The sequence below is a fragment of the Seriola aureovittata genome, chromosome 19 (assembly GCF_021018895.1).
Source record: "Seriola aureovittata isolate HTS-2021-v1 ecotype China chromosome 19, ASM2101889v1, whole genome shotgun sequence".
Taxonomy (NCBI): Eukaryota; Metazoa; Chordata; class Actinopteri; order Carangiformes; family Carangidae; genus Seriola; species Seriola aureovittata.
The window spans coordinates 2,788,247-2,802,636 of NC_079382.1; the positions used below are offsets into that span (position 1 = coordinate 2,788,247).

The 14,390-nt window shown below is 40.8% G+C and overlaps 2 protein-coding genes across 5 annotated transcripts in view; one reads left to right on the top strand and one right to left on the bottom strand.

Moving 5' to 3' along the window:
• LOC130187186 (clavesin-2) overlaps window positions 1-7,933 on the bottom strand; it is a 49,318-nt gene extending 41,385 nt beyond the window's left edge. The window contains exons 1-2 of the mRNA XM_056404576.1: window positions 6,559-7,933; window positions 3,478-3,652 (exon numbers count right to left, since the gene is read on the bottom strand). Of these exons, the coding sequence (XP_056260551.1) occupies window positions 3,478-3,652; window positions 6,559-6,947 (564 nt within the window). The 5' untranslated portion in view covers window positions 6,948-7,933. The remainder of the gene's footprint in view (window positions 1-3,477; window positions 3,653-6,558) is intronic.
• Window positions 7,934-11,388: 3,455 nt separating this feature from the next.
• Window positions 11,389-14,390, top strand: part of si:ch211-140l13.3 (uncharacterized) — a 39,209-nt gene continuing 36,207 nt past the window's right edge. The window contains exons 1-3 of one of the 4 annotated variants that reach the window (XM_056405590.1): window positions 11,389-11,945; window positions 13,163-13,493; window positions 14,117-14,213. In XM_056405590.1, coding sequence (XP_056261565.1) covers window positions 11,773-11,945; window positions 13,163-13,493; window positions 14,117-14,213 — 601 coding nt within the window. In that variant the 5' untranslated portion in view covers window positions 11,389-11,772. The other 3 variants (XM_056405589.1, XM_056405591.1, XM_056405592.1) reach the window with 3 other exon arrangements.

A 14,390-nucleotide genomic window follows, 5' to 3' on the forward strand; every position in this document is an offset into this window, starting at 1 on the left:
TCACCCTATTATGCATCTCCCTTTTTGTTTTCTGCACCAAATGATGAGCAGCCATTCGTGTGAGCAGTTGCACAGTTGGGAATGACTCAGGGCTCAGCTAATAGCTGCCATCAATAATTCAAGCGCTAATCTGTATCTGGAGAACCGTCAGAAATGTGTTATATATGGACTTGTCACAGTGATGCACTGGCTTGTGTCTACAGTTATTCCCTCGGTCTGAAAAAGGAGGAGGATTTTTTCCCCCCCTGCCAACGTACCACCTCGACTCTGTGCTGACGGAGCAGGAAACGCATGTTTACAGAAAGTGGAGGAGTTGGGGAAAAGCATCAAACCATCCTGCTTATGTAGAAAAACACTTAAGAGGAGAGAAATTAATTAGAGGAATTATTTTGCATGCATTCATTTACATATGTTTCTGTCATTTTATTATTCCAGCGGTTACCTAAAAAAAAACCTCCATATATTTTTTCTCTTACGCAGCTACTTAAGAAATACAGTTTTAATTTCATTAAATTAAATAAAAAAAAAACTAAATGAAAGCATTAAAATGTCATTACATGTTTCTCAGTAAAAAACAACTTCACCTTTTGCTGTTACTTAAAAATCATTCTAACACAAACCAATACAATCAGCTCCACTAATGAATAACTGGATAATGGATTGATGGATGGATGTTAAAGGTTGTGTGTGATGTTTTTAGCGGCGATGTGGAGCAATGTTTTTATGAGTGGGTCCTGGTTTTGTTTTATTTTGCACACCTGCAAATACAAGGAAGAAGAAAACTGTCAGCTACTAAACACAAATATAAATGATAAAAATCATCTTGTTTTTGGAGGTAGGAAATGCATTCGGCATCTGTGTGTTAGACCTCAAGGATGCACACAATTTGTTTACAAGAAAACCCCACAGGGTACCTTTTTAAATAGGGCAGAGACGGATAAAACCTTCCACTCGATCCATCCATTAACTATATCCACTTATCCTTTAGAGGGTCGCAGAGGGCTGGAGCTGACATCAGGGCGAGACGAGCGGCTACACGAGAAGCTTTCCAGTCTAAAACTGGCAAAACTTTGATTCAAATTACAAACTCTCATTGTAAAAAAATGGTAAACATGATGACAATTATTAGAAGGTAATGTGTGCAGTCAACCCGACTCTTCACCCCCTCCTTGTGTGTGGACGCCGGCATCTACAATTTATAGTTACTTATTAACCAAAACTAAGGAGTGTATCATACAAAGGTGGTCAAAATTATTAGCAATTTACAAGTCACACACATGTGAAATTAGAGGTTTACACGTGTCATTGTAGCTTTGTAATTAATTAAAACTATCTTCCAGCCTATTTTTATTACAACCGATTGCAACATGTGAACATCACAGGCCATTTAATGCATTTAAGATTTCTCTGAGCATTTTCTTTCACAGCCAAAAACAGAAGGTAATCTAATAAAATGTTTAATATCACAGTTTTTTTCTGCTGATTAAAACCTGCTGAGATCCGGCTGTTTTTTTTTTATGTGGTATTCACTTATATTCTTTCATTTGTGACTGGGAATCACTTGGTAATGCAGGTTTTGTGCTCTACAAACCTTTTACTTAATAACAAGCCACAACAAATTTGGTGCAAATTCTATTTCACGCAAAGTTAAAAATGTACACAAACAAAATACTCACACTCACTCTCTTAGTAAATTTGCTCAGCTCAGTAACACAAAATATTGGAGGTGAATTCTGTATAAAAATGTAAAGATTACAGCTCTGACAGTTTGTCATCCATCACAGGCGCATCAGATCATCTCTTCAGACCACGCTGCATCTTACTCAACGCTTGCCCCGAGAAACACTTCGCCTTAGATTTCACTTTGAGTAATGAAGCCCAACGCAAATTGGCAGAGGATTCACAAGAATGTTGAGAAAGCAATAACAACTACCCCCCACACGCACACACACACACACACACACACTATCAGGCATTTTCTCGTGGGTTTGGCTGGTTACCAGAGGACAGCTACACTCTGTGTGTGAGCCTCCTCCTCCTGTAATCATTTCAATAATGATGTTAGAGGTGTCCTGACGACTGAGACAGCTAATGCGTGTTCATGCCGTGAAAGACTTTCTGCACACACGAATGCAACTCCAGTGAGCGGTGACACATTTCTCTCATTACTCTGCTTTCTGTACGTCAGGTGAGACAAAAACTGGAAAAACCAACCCTCGTTAGAGAACGCAAGAGCGACACAAAAACTTCACTGACGACCATGAGAAATCACTTATTATTTGCATCATCTACCTGCCAAACGAGGCTTGACAAAGAAAGAAAACCCAGCACTGTGTAATCAGAGTGTCATTATTCCCTTCTAGTTCCCTTTTAACAAGCTCACGGTTTTAACATGGCGCTTGACTCGTTCTTAAGTGGAACATTTAGGCTGGGAAGGGAGCTGGAGGTTTGTTCTGCCACTGCCACGGTAACTGAAAAATAGCACTTCAGAGTCGAGTAAGGCTTAAGGTTTCGCTTTTCCCTCGGCTCCGACAGTAAACATGAAATTGGATATGTTTGGGGAACAGCCTGCAGAGGTAACGCTGGGGAAGTGTATAGCGCAGGACTGCAAACTGACAGCTATTTTCAATATCAATTAATCAGTCGATTTGTATTTTAAGTTCATCTACAGTAGGGCTGAATGATATGCAAAAGGAATCATATTGTGACTGTGGATTCAGGATTTCAGTTGGGATGGTCATTTTTGCATTTAATTTTCACATAAAAATTAAAAAAAAATGATAGTGATGTCATTTTTTTTGGGGTCTTGTACCAAACAAACATGTTCCTTTAAGCCTGGAGAATAAGATTCACGGCCGGGGCGTCTCTGTAGCACCACACTGCTTCATTTATGGTGTGTTGTGACACATTTGACCTTTTATCAAAAGAATTGCATTTAATTGAGTTTTGTAATATTTTGATCAATTGTTCAGTCCTAATTCACGGTCAATAAAATGTCAGACAGTTGTGAAAAAATACCTTTTTGATAGACAGACAGTCCATCACCCCAAAATATTTATTTTATACTTAAATTTACAATCAAAACAGAGAAAAGCAGCAAAGTCTCAGATTTGAGAACAAACACTGGAACCAGCAAATGTGTTTTTGTTTTGGTAAAATTATCTGGTCGTCAGATTCATTTTTAAGGAATTAATGTAACCGATCTAAAAACACTAACGCATATTGTAGATATTTGTTTGGTCTGCTGTAATATTACTAACCTCCAGTGTGAAAAATGTATGTTAACCTGTCTGTTATATACCGGTAGTGCTCTTTTAGCAATAAGTCATTATACTGTGCCTAAAGGACGAAACATGTTCGTCAAATAATGACTCATTTGCATGTTCTCTGATCTGCCACCTCCACGGGTGAGGTTTGGTTACATTTAGGCGACACAAACAACATCCGACAAAGTTTTCTGACAGCTGAGCGTCTTACCTGCAGCCCCTCGATGGCCAGCCGCAGCATGCTGGGAGTCAGTTTGGACGCCTGTTTGAAGGTGAAGTTACTCCAGTCGATGATGAGGATGAAGCCGTTGACCTGCAGCTCTGGATCTTCAATCATAGACTCCAGCGACAGCAAGATGGCCCTCAGTATGTCCACGAATGTGTATCTGGGAAAGAAAGATGTATGGTCTTTTATCCTGCAGGGCACTGGAGGAAACATTAAGGCTGAAAAATATGATCTATTTTTCTTGCTAAAGCATTTTTCATTTTGTTTATTTAAAAAAAAATGTGAAAACCTGTTACAATTCCCCAAAGCCGGAGATGAAGTCTTGAAAGTTCTTCTTTTGTCTGACCAACCTCCATAAATACTTACTGACATATGAGACAAATAAAAGCATCAAATCCTCACATGATTAAAGTTGCAACCGAATATTTGATATTATTGTTTGAAAAATGTGTTAATATATAAAGAATGAATTGATTATAAAAGTGGTTCTGACTCATTTCAGCTCTTTGCTTTTTGTGTTTTCCTGTTACTTTTAGATTTTGAAAATGAGCATTAATTAAAATCACAGAAGAGCTTGGATTTCACTGATGAACCAGAGTCATTTAAACTTAATGCTGAATTAATAAAGAGGCCTTTGATTTGATTCTGTTGTAGACAACACACACAAAACAAGGAGAAGGAACGAACCACAAAAACAAAACAAAACAAAAAACCCATGAGTCATCAATAACACACAGATATCTGAAGACAAGACATATAAAACAGAATGAAATAAAACAAGCTGGAAATGGCGCGCAACACAAACAAGATGCTGTGTATAAAACTGAAGCAAGAGATAAGATAGAAACTATTTCATATTTTTCCCCAGTCGCCCTAGTTTCCCAGAATCATCATAAAATTAAACTTCTGCAAATGTTGACTCATTATACACAAAGTACATTTACTAAAACACAAAACACTTTTTCACATCTCACTATTTCCTGTAAAAAAAAAAAAAACCTGCTTTTAAAAACTCTAATTAACTGTACAAAAAGGTCCAAATCATGCTCTCCACATATTTAAAAGAAATTGACTCTATATAATATTGTATGTTTATAACGCCTGTAAAAAGTCTGGTGCCTGGTGCTTACGCCTTTATATCCATGAGCTACTCTTCTGTTTAACCCACTTAATGATTTATAATGCTCCATCTCTATATCTTTATTTTAGTGTCTCCCCCCAAAAAGCAAAAAAAAAATGTGCTTGGAGTTTGTGTTGCGTGTTTTAAATTGGGAGCATGTGTGTTCTGGTGTTACCAGTCCTCACGCTGCTGCCTCAGCGTGTCCTCGTGGGTTTCCATCCAGCTGATGCCCCGGACACTTCACTCTCATATTCAGCGGTCGCGTTTTTTCCTGTTTGCTGTTGCCCTCATTATCTTGCCTCCCTCCTCGTTTTCCCTCGGTTTGATTCTCCATCAAAAAACATCTCGCATCCCTCTAGAGATAATAAATCTTTTTTTTTTATTGATTTGCTTAATTGGCAACCGAACAGACGCAACTCTGCACAAATGCAAGCACAAGTGGAGTCTTTTGCTGCTATGTGTTACATACCATGGAACAGCTGTACAAGTATTTCTACAATGTAGAGAAGATTGATGACGATTAAAACGTGAAACAATGTTCAGAGAGGAGAAATGAATCATTCATTCACATGAATTTATGATTATTAGAGATTAAAACTTGCAAACTCTCTTTTTTTCCAAAGAGTATATTGTAATAAGTGTTATTGTCCATTTTCTAAGACAGTCATGATAGAGCTACATGGCTTCATTATGGTTTTGTTAACTCAATTTTTATCAGACATACACTATTTTCCCCATAATAAGACCCAGTGACACTTTATTCGGATCATCCAATGTATCTGAATTTCATTATGATGTGACAAAAGGTCGATATCTCTATTACAGTCTGGTTACCCAAACACCACACAGGCCTGATCCCTTACTAAAGCCAAACTAAATCACGTCCTTGCCCTACTTCTACCTTTAACCTCAGCCTGGACACTGGCCCCGATCCACTCACTGCAACAGTGACCTAACAGTTCATCCTGTATCTCCAGTCAAACAGGAAGGAGGAACATTTCAACACAAACACAGTGTAGCAAAATCTATGCAAAGTGTCTGTTCAAGTAAAAGTTAAAAGTTATGAAGATGGTTGAACTCAGCGTCAACATGGAGGATGTAACTAGATATTTTTAGTACAAATTGGGATCATTTTCATTCTCTGCACTTTATTTTGGAAGGAGATGCTGAACCTTTTAGTCATAATGTCGGCAGGAATTACCAGGTACTTAGCAGCAACATGTGCTCAAAGGGGTCACAAAATAAACATGAGGGTTTTGGAGCTGATGTAAAGGGGAGGAAAGATGTTCTCTATAGCCATACACCAAAAAAAAAGCTTTTATTCTGACGTTTCTTGAATCGGTGCTCTTTTGTTGTGATTCTGTATACTTTTAACTTTTCAGGCAGCAAAAAATGTGAAATAAAACAGTTTTTAAGAGGGGTAAACTCAGCCTGGGGTGGAAGTATTTCACAAGGCTCTGACATATGCAACATGTGATTCACAACGTTTCATTTAAAGGAGTTAAAAAGGTGAAAAGACTGAGAAAAACACTATGCATTAGTCATTTCCTGTTTCAACATGACAGTGCCCCTTTGCATTACAAAACCAGCTCTCCAATATTGTACATGATATTTTTTTGGGGGAGATTTTCGTTATCTGTGTCTGCATACTTTTGGCCATTTAGTGCATTCTTTTCATTTCGTTATTGCTACTTCTCCACAGCTGGTTGAAGAAGAAAGATGAGTTGGTTTCCTGTAGCTGTGACAGTGACTGCGTGGTGCTGAATGATCAGCCCCACAAACCAGACTCCACTTAATTATAATGGATTCTAAAACACTGAGTCTCCGTGTTTCTCTTTGTGTGTCTGATCAGATAAACTCAACACAGACTTTACAGCCCCATCACCACCACCACCACCACCACCACCACCACCACCACCAGCCCCAACCCTCTGCCTCTTTATTACCTGCTCTGGTCCCAGTTGGCTGCGAATAGGACCAGTATTTTCCTGCCGTATCTGTCCAGATTGGAGAGCACGCCGGGGAAACCATCCTTCAGAGCCTGCTTGATGCCCGGGTCCGTGGCTTTCAGGTTCTTGAACATGTCCAGGTTCTGCTGTCGGTACTCAAAATACTGTGCCAGCAGCCGGAACGCCTCGAAGTGGTTGAATTTCCTCGCCCGGAGGAATCTGAGGATAAACGCGTCGTCTGTCCTGAGGAAACCGATGTCCGGCCGGGTGATGATCATGTCCCGGACCTCCTGGATGTCCTGGTGTAAAGTCTCCGGGTTCTCTTTCAGCTCCACCTTGGCCTTCTCCAGGGTCTCTGGAGAGAGGCCAGCCTGTAAGTGAGTCATCTTTTGCAACAGCTGTCCCTCCACGGGGGACCACACCACACCAGCTTCCAGTGAAACAACTGAATAAATAGTTACCTCCAGCAACAGGGGGGGGGGGGGGGGGGGGGGGGGGGGGGGGGGGGGTAGGAGTATTAAATGATTTTCTTTACGGTTTCCTGATCAGAAGCTGACTTCAGATGGAGGCCTGCTGCTCTGTAGACGTAATCCACCCTGAACTGGCACAGACGCTGCTGCTATGATGCTCCTATGATGCATTATCAACATATGGGCCATTCACTTTTACGCACACAAGCATTTCAATTCCATCTTCAAAAATTCAACTTTTATCATATTTTTTCCCACCAAGCGGATCATGAATCAGGTCCTCCGGACTTCAGGCGGAGCATCTAACCTGCTGATCCGGGCGGCCTGAGCTCAGCGCCGACAGACAGCCGCTTCCCTCCATGTCAATGCCTCTCCTCTCTTTCTCTCTCTCTCTCTCTCTCTCTCTCACTCTCTCTGTGGCACAATGACGACGACAGCATCACCGTCTCCCCGGCGTCGCTCGCGGCGGCCAGGCAATGCGGCACGACCCTGCAGCACCTGCTATATCATCATCATCATCATCATCATCCCTCCGCCTTCACAACGTATCTCAATCCGCCGACCGACTGATGCTGATGCTGCTGCTGCTGGTGCTGCTGCTGGTGCCGCCGCCGTCCGCTCCGTCACCGTCAATCGAGTCAGATTTGGCCGCTTGTTTCCGCGTCTACATCCCCGTCTTTAATCATCACCGCTTCCCATCATGTTCATCCACAGTCTGGGTGTGAATTTAGCCTCGATCTAAAATCACAAAGACCCAGAAAGGGAGGAGGGGGTATCCAGCCGCACAGGTGTCCCGCGAGGTTTTGTTCCCCTCCTGCCTCCGGTCTCTGGGTTTTGGAGAGGGGTGGGGTGGGTGGACTGAGGGTGAGGGGGGTGGGGGGGATTACCGTCTCCGCTCCTCCTGCTGCCGCTGCCGCTGCCGTCTGTTCGCTGGGCGAGTGACTGACAGCAAGAGAGTCTGTGCTCCGGTCGGTGTGTGGACGCCACAGGCGGGAGGGAGGGAGGGAGGGAGGGAGGTGGTGGGAGGGTGGGTGGAGTATCAGATGAAAAGGCAACAGATATAAAAGTGGGATGCAGGGAGGGAGAGAGGGCAGAAAGAAGGAAAGATGGACAGAAGAAGGGGACAATAGATGGAAGGATGGATGAAGGATGTCGAAGGGAGGAGGGGTACTCAAATGAAATGAATGATGGAGTAGTGGGAGGGACAATTTTTTTTTAAAAAACTGAAGGGATGAAGGGATGAAGACAGGAATCAGTCATTTGGGCCCCAGAAAAAAATTGGTATCACCATTTTGTTAAAGGAGCATAGCAGCTCCTGAACGACACATCGTTTTTACAGTTCATTTCCAAGTACATTTTAAACTGTTTTTAGACTTTTGGAGTTTTTCCTGCAGTTCCAGGCAGCCGTTGGTTTCCATTCAATCTGTACGATATAAAAATCAACTAGCAGACTCTTGAAACTTGCCTGAGTCAAAGTAGTAAAATAAGCAAAATTCCTATTAAGCATCTGCTTATTTTAATGATTTGTTTCCTATTTTTTCCCTATTTTTTCTCTCTTTCCATTGCAGTCTTCATGCTTCTTTGAACTGGGACATGATTTTGGGAAATCACAAGGCCCCAGGCAGCTGCCCATTTCTGCCTCAGGGTAAATTCTATCTAGACAGATATGGAAGGACGGATGGATGAGGAGAAGGGGGATGGACAGTCAGGGAAGAACATTTGCTTTCCATAATCACACACAATTCACTCCGTTAAATCATAGGCCTACTGGTTCTTTAACATCATGAGATTTCATTACTGAAATGCTGAAGGCCATTCAGATGAGGTAACACCCCGGATGAAATGTGGGAGTGTATAGATGAATAGATGGATATGAAGGGGGTGGGGGGCAGGGTGTTAGGAGGAGGTGGCACCTGCTCAGTAGGGTCCAGACAGCTTTAACATGCTGAATTAATCTCTATTGTATCTGCCTACTTATTGCCTCTGGTTTGCTATGTCCTTGCAATTGGTGGAGTGGTAGGTTTTATGAGTGACATTCCCTCTTGGTCAGCAAATCAGCCAATCAAGTACATGACAAAATACAGCTAGAAAGAGAAATGGAGAGAGGTTTTGGCCACATTAAAGAAATCTGTAGATAGAGGGACTTTTTTACTTTAACTGAGGACCAGTGGAGTCAGTTGTGCTTTATTATAGAATTAAAACTTTATACTTGTAGCAACATTTTGAAATGCACCACAACATACAATTTTTTAGTTCAGCATATTACAAGAACTCATTAGCAATGGCTTTAGAATGCCTACTTTAAACACATAACTTTTTGAACATGTCAAATCAAAAGTGGTGATCGCTATAGTTGCTTTTTTCAGTTCACCATTTTCAAATATGGCAATCAAACCAATCTCTACAATGTTTGCTGTCAGCAGCTGTCATTTTCCACCCTTGAAGTAAATACATAAATAACCATTTTGCCATGACCTAATATGAATGAAACATAATAATCAAACAAACACTTTCATATACCAGTTGTCCAATGAATTCTGTCTATGAGGAGTTGGTTGTTATACATATAATATATGTATACATATGTATACAATACATCTGGTATAACCAATAGTGAATGCATATACGCCATATATGCATTCACTATTGGTTATACCAGATGTCCCGGTTATCTTGGTCTTCTTCTTCTTCCAATAAATGCATGGATAAAATATGTGAACAAATGTAATCAGTAGTGAGGTTACACAGCCATTTTGTGAACATCTGTTTACAGATACACAGCAGAAAACTGCATTTAAAACTCAGTGCTCAACACAGAACCACCTGCCCTCTGATTGGACAGTCATTGTCCAATCAGATTCAGGTGTAAAAACAGGATCAAAATTCAGATTCATAACTTCAGTGTCACACAAAGTGTGGGAATTTCACTGCCCAATTTTACAATGTGTAAAGTGTAAGTATAAAGTAGCGTAAAATGCAAATACTCAAGTTAAGTACAAGTAACTCAAAATTGTACTCAAGTATAGTACTAAGTGTAAGTGTACTTAATTACTTTCCACCACTGCTAATACAGTGACTAAGACCAAATGTAGTTTAATATTATTCAATAACCCAACCAGGTAAAACTCCTGAATTCCTGAATGAACACAAAGGGTTTTCCATATCAGGGAAGGACTAAACCACCACACAAAACACTATTAAAATGAAATAAGGCACTCTATATTAATGCCAAAACTTCTCTCTACAGCAACCAATCCTTCATTGTGTCACCGCTCATGACTGTTTGCTAAAATTAGATGATGTATGAAATTTCATAATTGGTAATCAAATGACAAGCCAACATTGGAAATGACAGGGTGCAGCACCAGCTAGCTTACATTAGTTAGCTAAAGCGAAGTTAGAAATTAGCTAACATTAGCGTTCATCCGTACATACGTGACACAGTTGTATTGTTGGTCTCTATTACTATAACTCAAGAACAACAACGTGCTGTTATCTCTGTAACTTTTTATTAACACCCCTTCGTCAGCTTAACATTACTGAACACACACTGACCCCACAGTCCCACAGCGCCACTCCTTGGTGCACTCCTGCCATTACATCTCCCCCTTTTTGCTAAGGGTTTCGCTCCTCTGAACTCAAATAGAACCTGTTGCACAATTACTTATAACAACTGCATTTTCAGCTAGGAGCATGAATTATTCAGAACTTAACAAGAAATACTGTTATTCTCCCTCTTTTCTTTTTTCTTTTTTCAAATGTCCAGTCTTTTTGGAGGGTTAACCACTCTCCCTGACCGGGTAACCTGTGACGTCGGCACCACCCTCAGATGAGATCGGTTGCGGCGCAATTGTCCCCCAGGTGTATCCACCACATAAGAGCGTGGTGTGTGTGCGTTGTGCACAACCGTATCTTGCGTCTTTGAAGGCATGATCCAAACCTTCTGATCCATGTTTGCCACGAGCTGGGTTCAAAATCAAACGCTTCTGGCGGGGAAAAAGTCACTAGTTGCTCCATAGTGGCACTGCAGAGTTGACGGTGGATTAGTTTAGCTTGTCGGCTAACACTGTCCGGCCGTGGATTAGCCTCCTGTTTTTAGCCTTGACGTGACCTTCGTTCACCAAACTTTTGCAAAGTGGTCGAACTGGTCCTCACGGGCATATCAGACTCAATCCGTCGTGGGTGTAGCACTTCTGACACCATGTATTGTTGGTCTCTATTACTATAACTCAAGAACAACAACGTGCTGTTATCTCTGTAACTTTTTATTAACACCCCTTCGTCAGCTTAACATTACTGAACACACACTGACCCCACAGTCCCACAGCGCCACTCCTTGGTGCACTCCTGCCATTACAACAGTCTACTTCAGAAACTCTGACAGTGAGAAAGTAAAGTGTATTTAACAAGCTAGATAGTTAGCTAATGGATAGTGTCGGGTCAACATAGGGGGCCAGGACCTGAAGACACTGAGCCACTTAAGGGAGCGAGATAGGCAGACGACAAAATCGTACCACAAGATTTTTCCAGGCATGAATGTAGGGAAGATATTGTAACATTTACAATGCTTCAACCCTTGTGAACATTTTTTAGACTTTTTTTTTTAGGGGGTACAAGTATTTGGGGGTTTTTCTACAGTACCGTAGGGGGGCTGACGAGGGCACACTACAAGCGTCCTTGTCTGACATTAAACCCGAGCAGAAGAAGAAGGCAGGCACACTACACAACAACAACATGTGGAATGGCAGCAGACAGTGCGGATGCTGCAACAGGTTCACTGCGACTTCTGGAAAAAAATAAACCACGCCATGACTGGTGCATGTGTGAATTTTGTATTTCACATGGAGCATCAGGGACATGTTATAGACAACCAAAAGCCAAGAGGAACACATCGGCAGCTACACAACATACTGGGTTAGTGAGTTTCAGTTGTGAACTTAAATATATTAATAAGGTGTCGTCAAACAACGTTCACAAAGGCTAACGTTATCTTGTTTAGGCTAACGTAGCGACAGCTTGGTCTTCACAATATTAGTAGGCTGCCGTCAGTACTGCTCAGTCTGTCAAATTATTTTTTAATGAATATTTTTCCGGTCATTTTGAGAAACACAGCTACACACAGCGACGCACCTGGGAAATGGTAACCATTTTCCTTATATTTTCAGTCTACCTCAAGGGTTATTTTAATATATGTTAATGCTTTGTTTTTAAGGAGATTTATCTGCATTTAGTTGGTTAACTGAGGTGGGAAACAAGTGTTGTGACGTAGTTGGTGTGTAACCGTAGCAACAACAAACTTCCCTCAACTGTAACTCAACTCAGCCTGAAGATGAAGGTAACTGACTGAACGCTTAATAAAATATATGCCTAGCTTTAAAAAATGTCCTCTGTCACTGCTTCATGAGATTATAACCCTCCCGAGGGATGAAATTAAGAGTTTGTTCACTGTCCATCTGAAACTGTCAGTTGAGTTTTGTTTAAGCACTAATTCAGCATATTTAAGTAAAATTCTAACTTTTGTCCAGCTGTTGTCGTTTTTTAACTTTAGCCCAGCTGAAATAAATCGGTGAATCCTGTACGTCTTTATGTAATAACGTTAATTTGTCAATTCTGCCAAGTTTTAAATGAAGGCTTAAACCTTTTGATAGGTAGCAAGCATGACTAATGTAGTTTGTGCACAAAATTTCACCATTTTTTAAATGTAGTTTGGTATCTATCTATCTATCTATCTGAAAGATGGGCTTGTTAAAGTTAGCCTCAAAACCTTTTTGATTAGTCGATCTACAGAAAATTATTCACTAACTACTTTGATTACAGAATCATCCTCCAAAAACTTGCTCATTCCAGCCTCTCAAATGTGAGGCGTGATGCCTTTCTTTATCCTGTAAAATGAAAATATTTGTTGCAGCCTTAGAGGGAACCCTATATGAGAAAAATCATACAACTTTAAGTGCCTGTAGTGACTTTTAGCCTATATAAATATGGCCTACCAAATATTCTTTAAATGCAAACATGTTATTTCAGTACAGTAACTCATTCTTCTCAGCAAAATGAAGCCCTTTTAGTTACTTTTTATTGCACTGTGGCATTTAATGTGTTTGTTTATAATCCGCTTGTAATCTGTTTTGCAGCCGGCGTCCAGGTAAAGACAAGTCGACTGAGTATCTTCCAGTGATGTATGCTCAAATACCCATGGAGAGAACAAGTCCAAGCACAGATCCAAGTCAGTCAGCTCACTCTCCAGCATCTGTCTCACCCACCTCTGGAATCAGTGGGGTGGAGCACCAGGGGTACAGACTGAGCCTGCTGCCCTGTCAGGGTGAGCCAGTTGTGGACAGGACTCACCCTTACGTGTCCTCTTTCCTGAGCCCTTATGACGCTGTGCCCATTGGCCAATCCCAGCTGACTGCTGCCAACATGGGTGCCGATGCCTCTCAGACCATAAATCAAACCATGCAACAAGTAAGTGTAAGTATTACTTTTTTGTACTTCACAAAAGCTCAAGGATTAAAGGAGAGCTCTGCCACAAAGTACTTTGATATTGTAAAAAACAATTATTGATAGTGTCAGAGTACAGTAAGTTCTCTGTACAGCTGCTGTTTTGCACCAACAGTCAATCATAGTTCATAGTTGTATAGGAGAAAGCAATTGCAGAGGAAATAGACAAACATTTCCTCACAACATTGGCCTCAGCAAACCAGAAAGGTTGCTGATAGTTAAAGACTACTAAAACATGTCATGTCACCCAAATGTCTGTTTACTTTGTTTAACATCATAATTTATAATTATTATTATTATTATTATTGGATAATGATATTATTTTTAATACCAGAAAGTAGATTTTTGCTTTAAATAATGTTGTGACAGAAATAATGCAAGGATATACAATACTAATCCACATAATCCAACATGCTGTCTTTTAGTCTAGTTCTCCTTCTTACCACTAGGTTGCAGTAGAGCATCAGATTACAGCATTTCCTGGAAAGCATCTCATCTCAAACTGCCTGACAAAGTCAATGGGACATAATCTGTTTTCTTCCTTGGGTTAAGTTCTTAGTTAAAGTCTGTCTGTTTTTTTTTCACAGGCTTCAGATCATCCATGTGACGTGGTTCAGCAGCAAATTGAGCAGATCCACAAGGTTCTACAGGAACAGGGTCGACTGCTGACTCTTCTAGGAACAGGTCAGTGTTGGACAGGACACACATTCAGTTCAAAAAAAAAAATCTCCTTTTCAGCATTGCAATTAAGCTTTTCCAACAAATGCAAACCTTACAAGTACAGAGCAGATTCAGTTTAGGAGATACCTTTGAACAAAGGCAGAAAAGTTTTGATTAAAATCAGTTGTCATTTATCTTAAT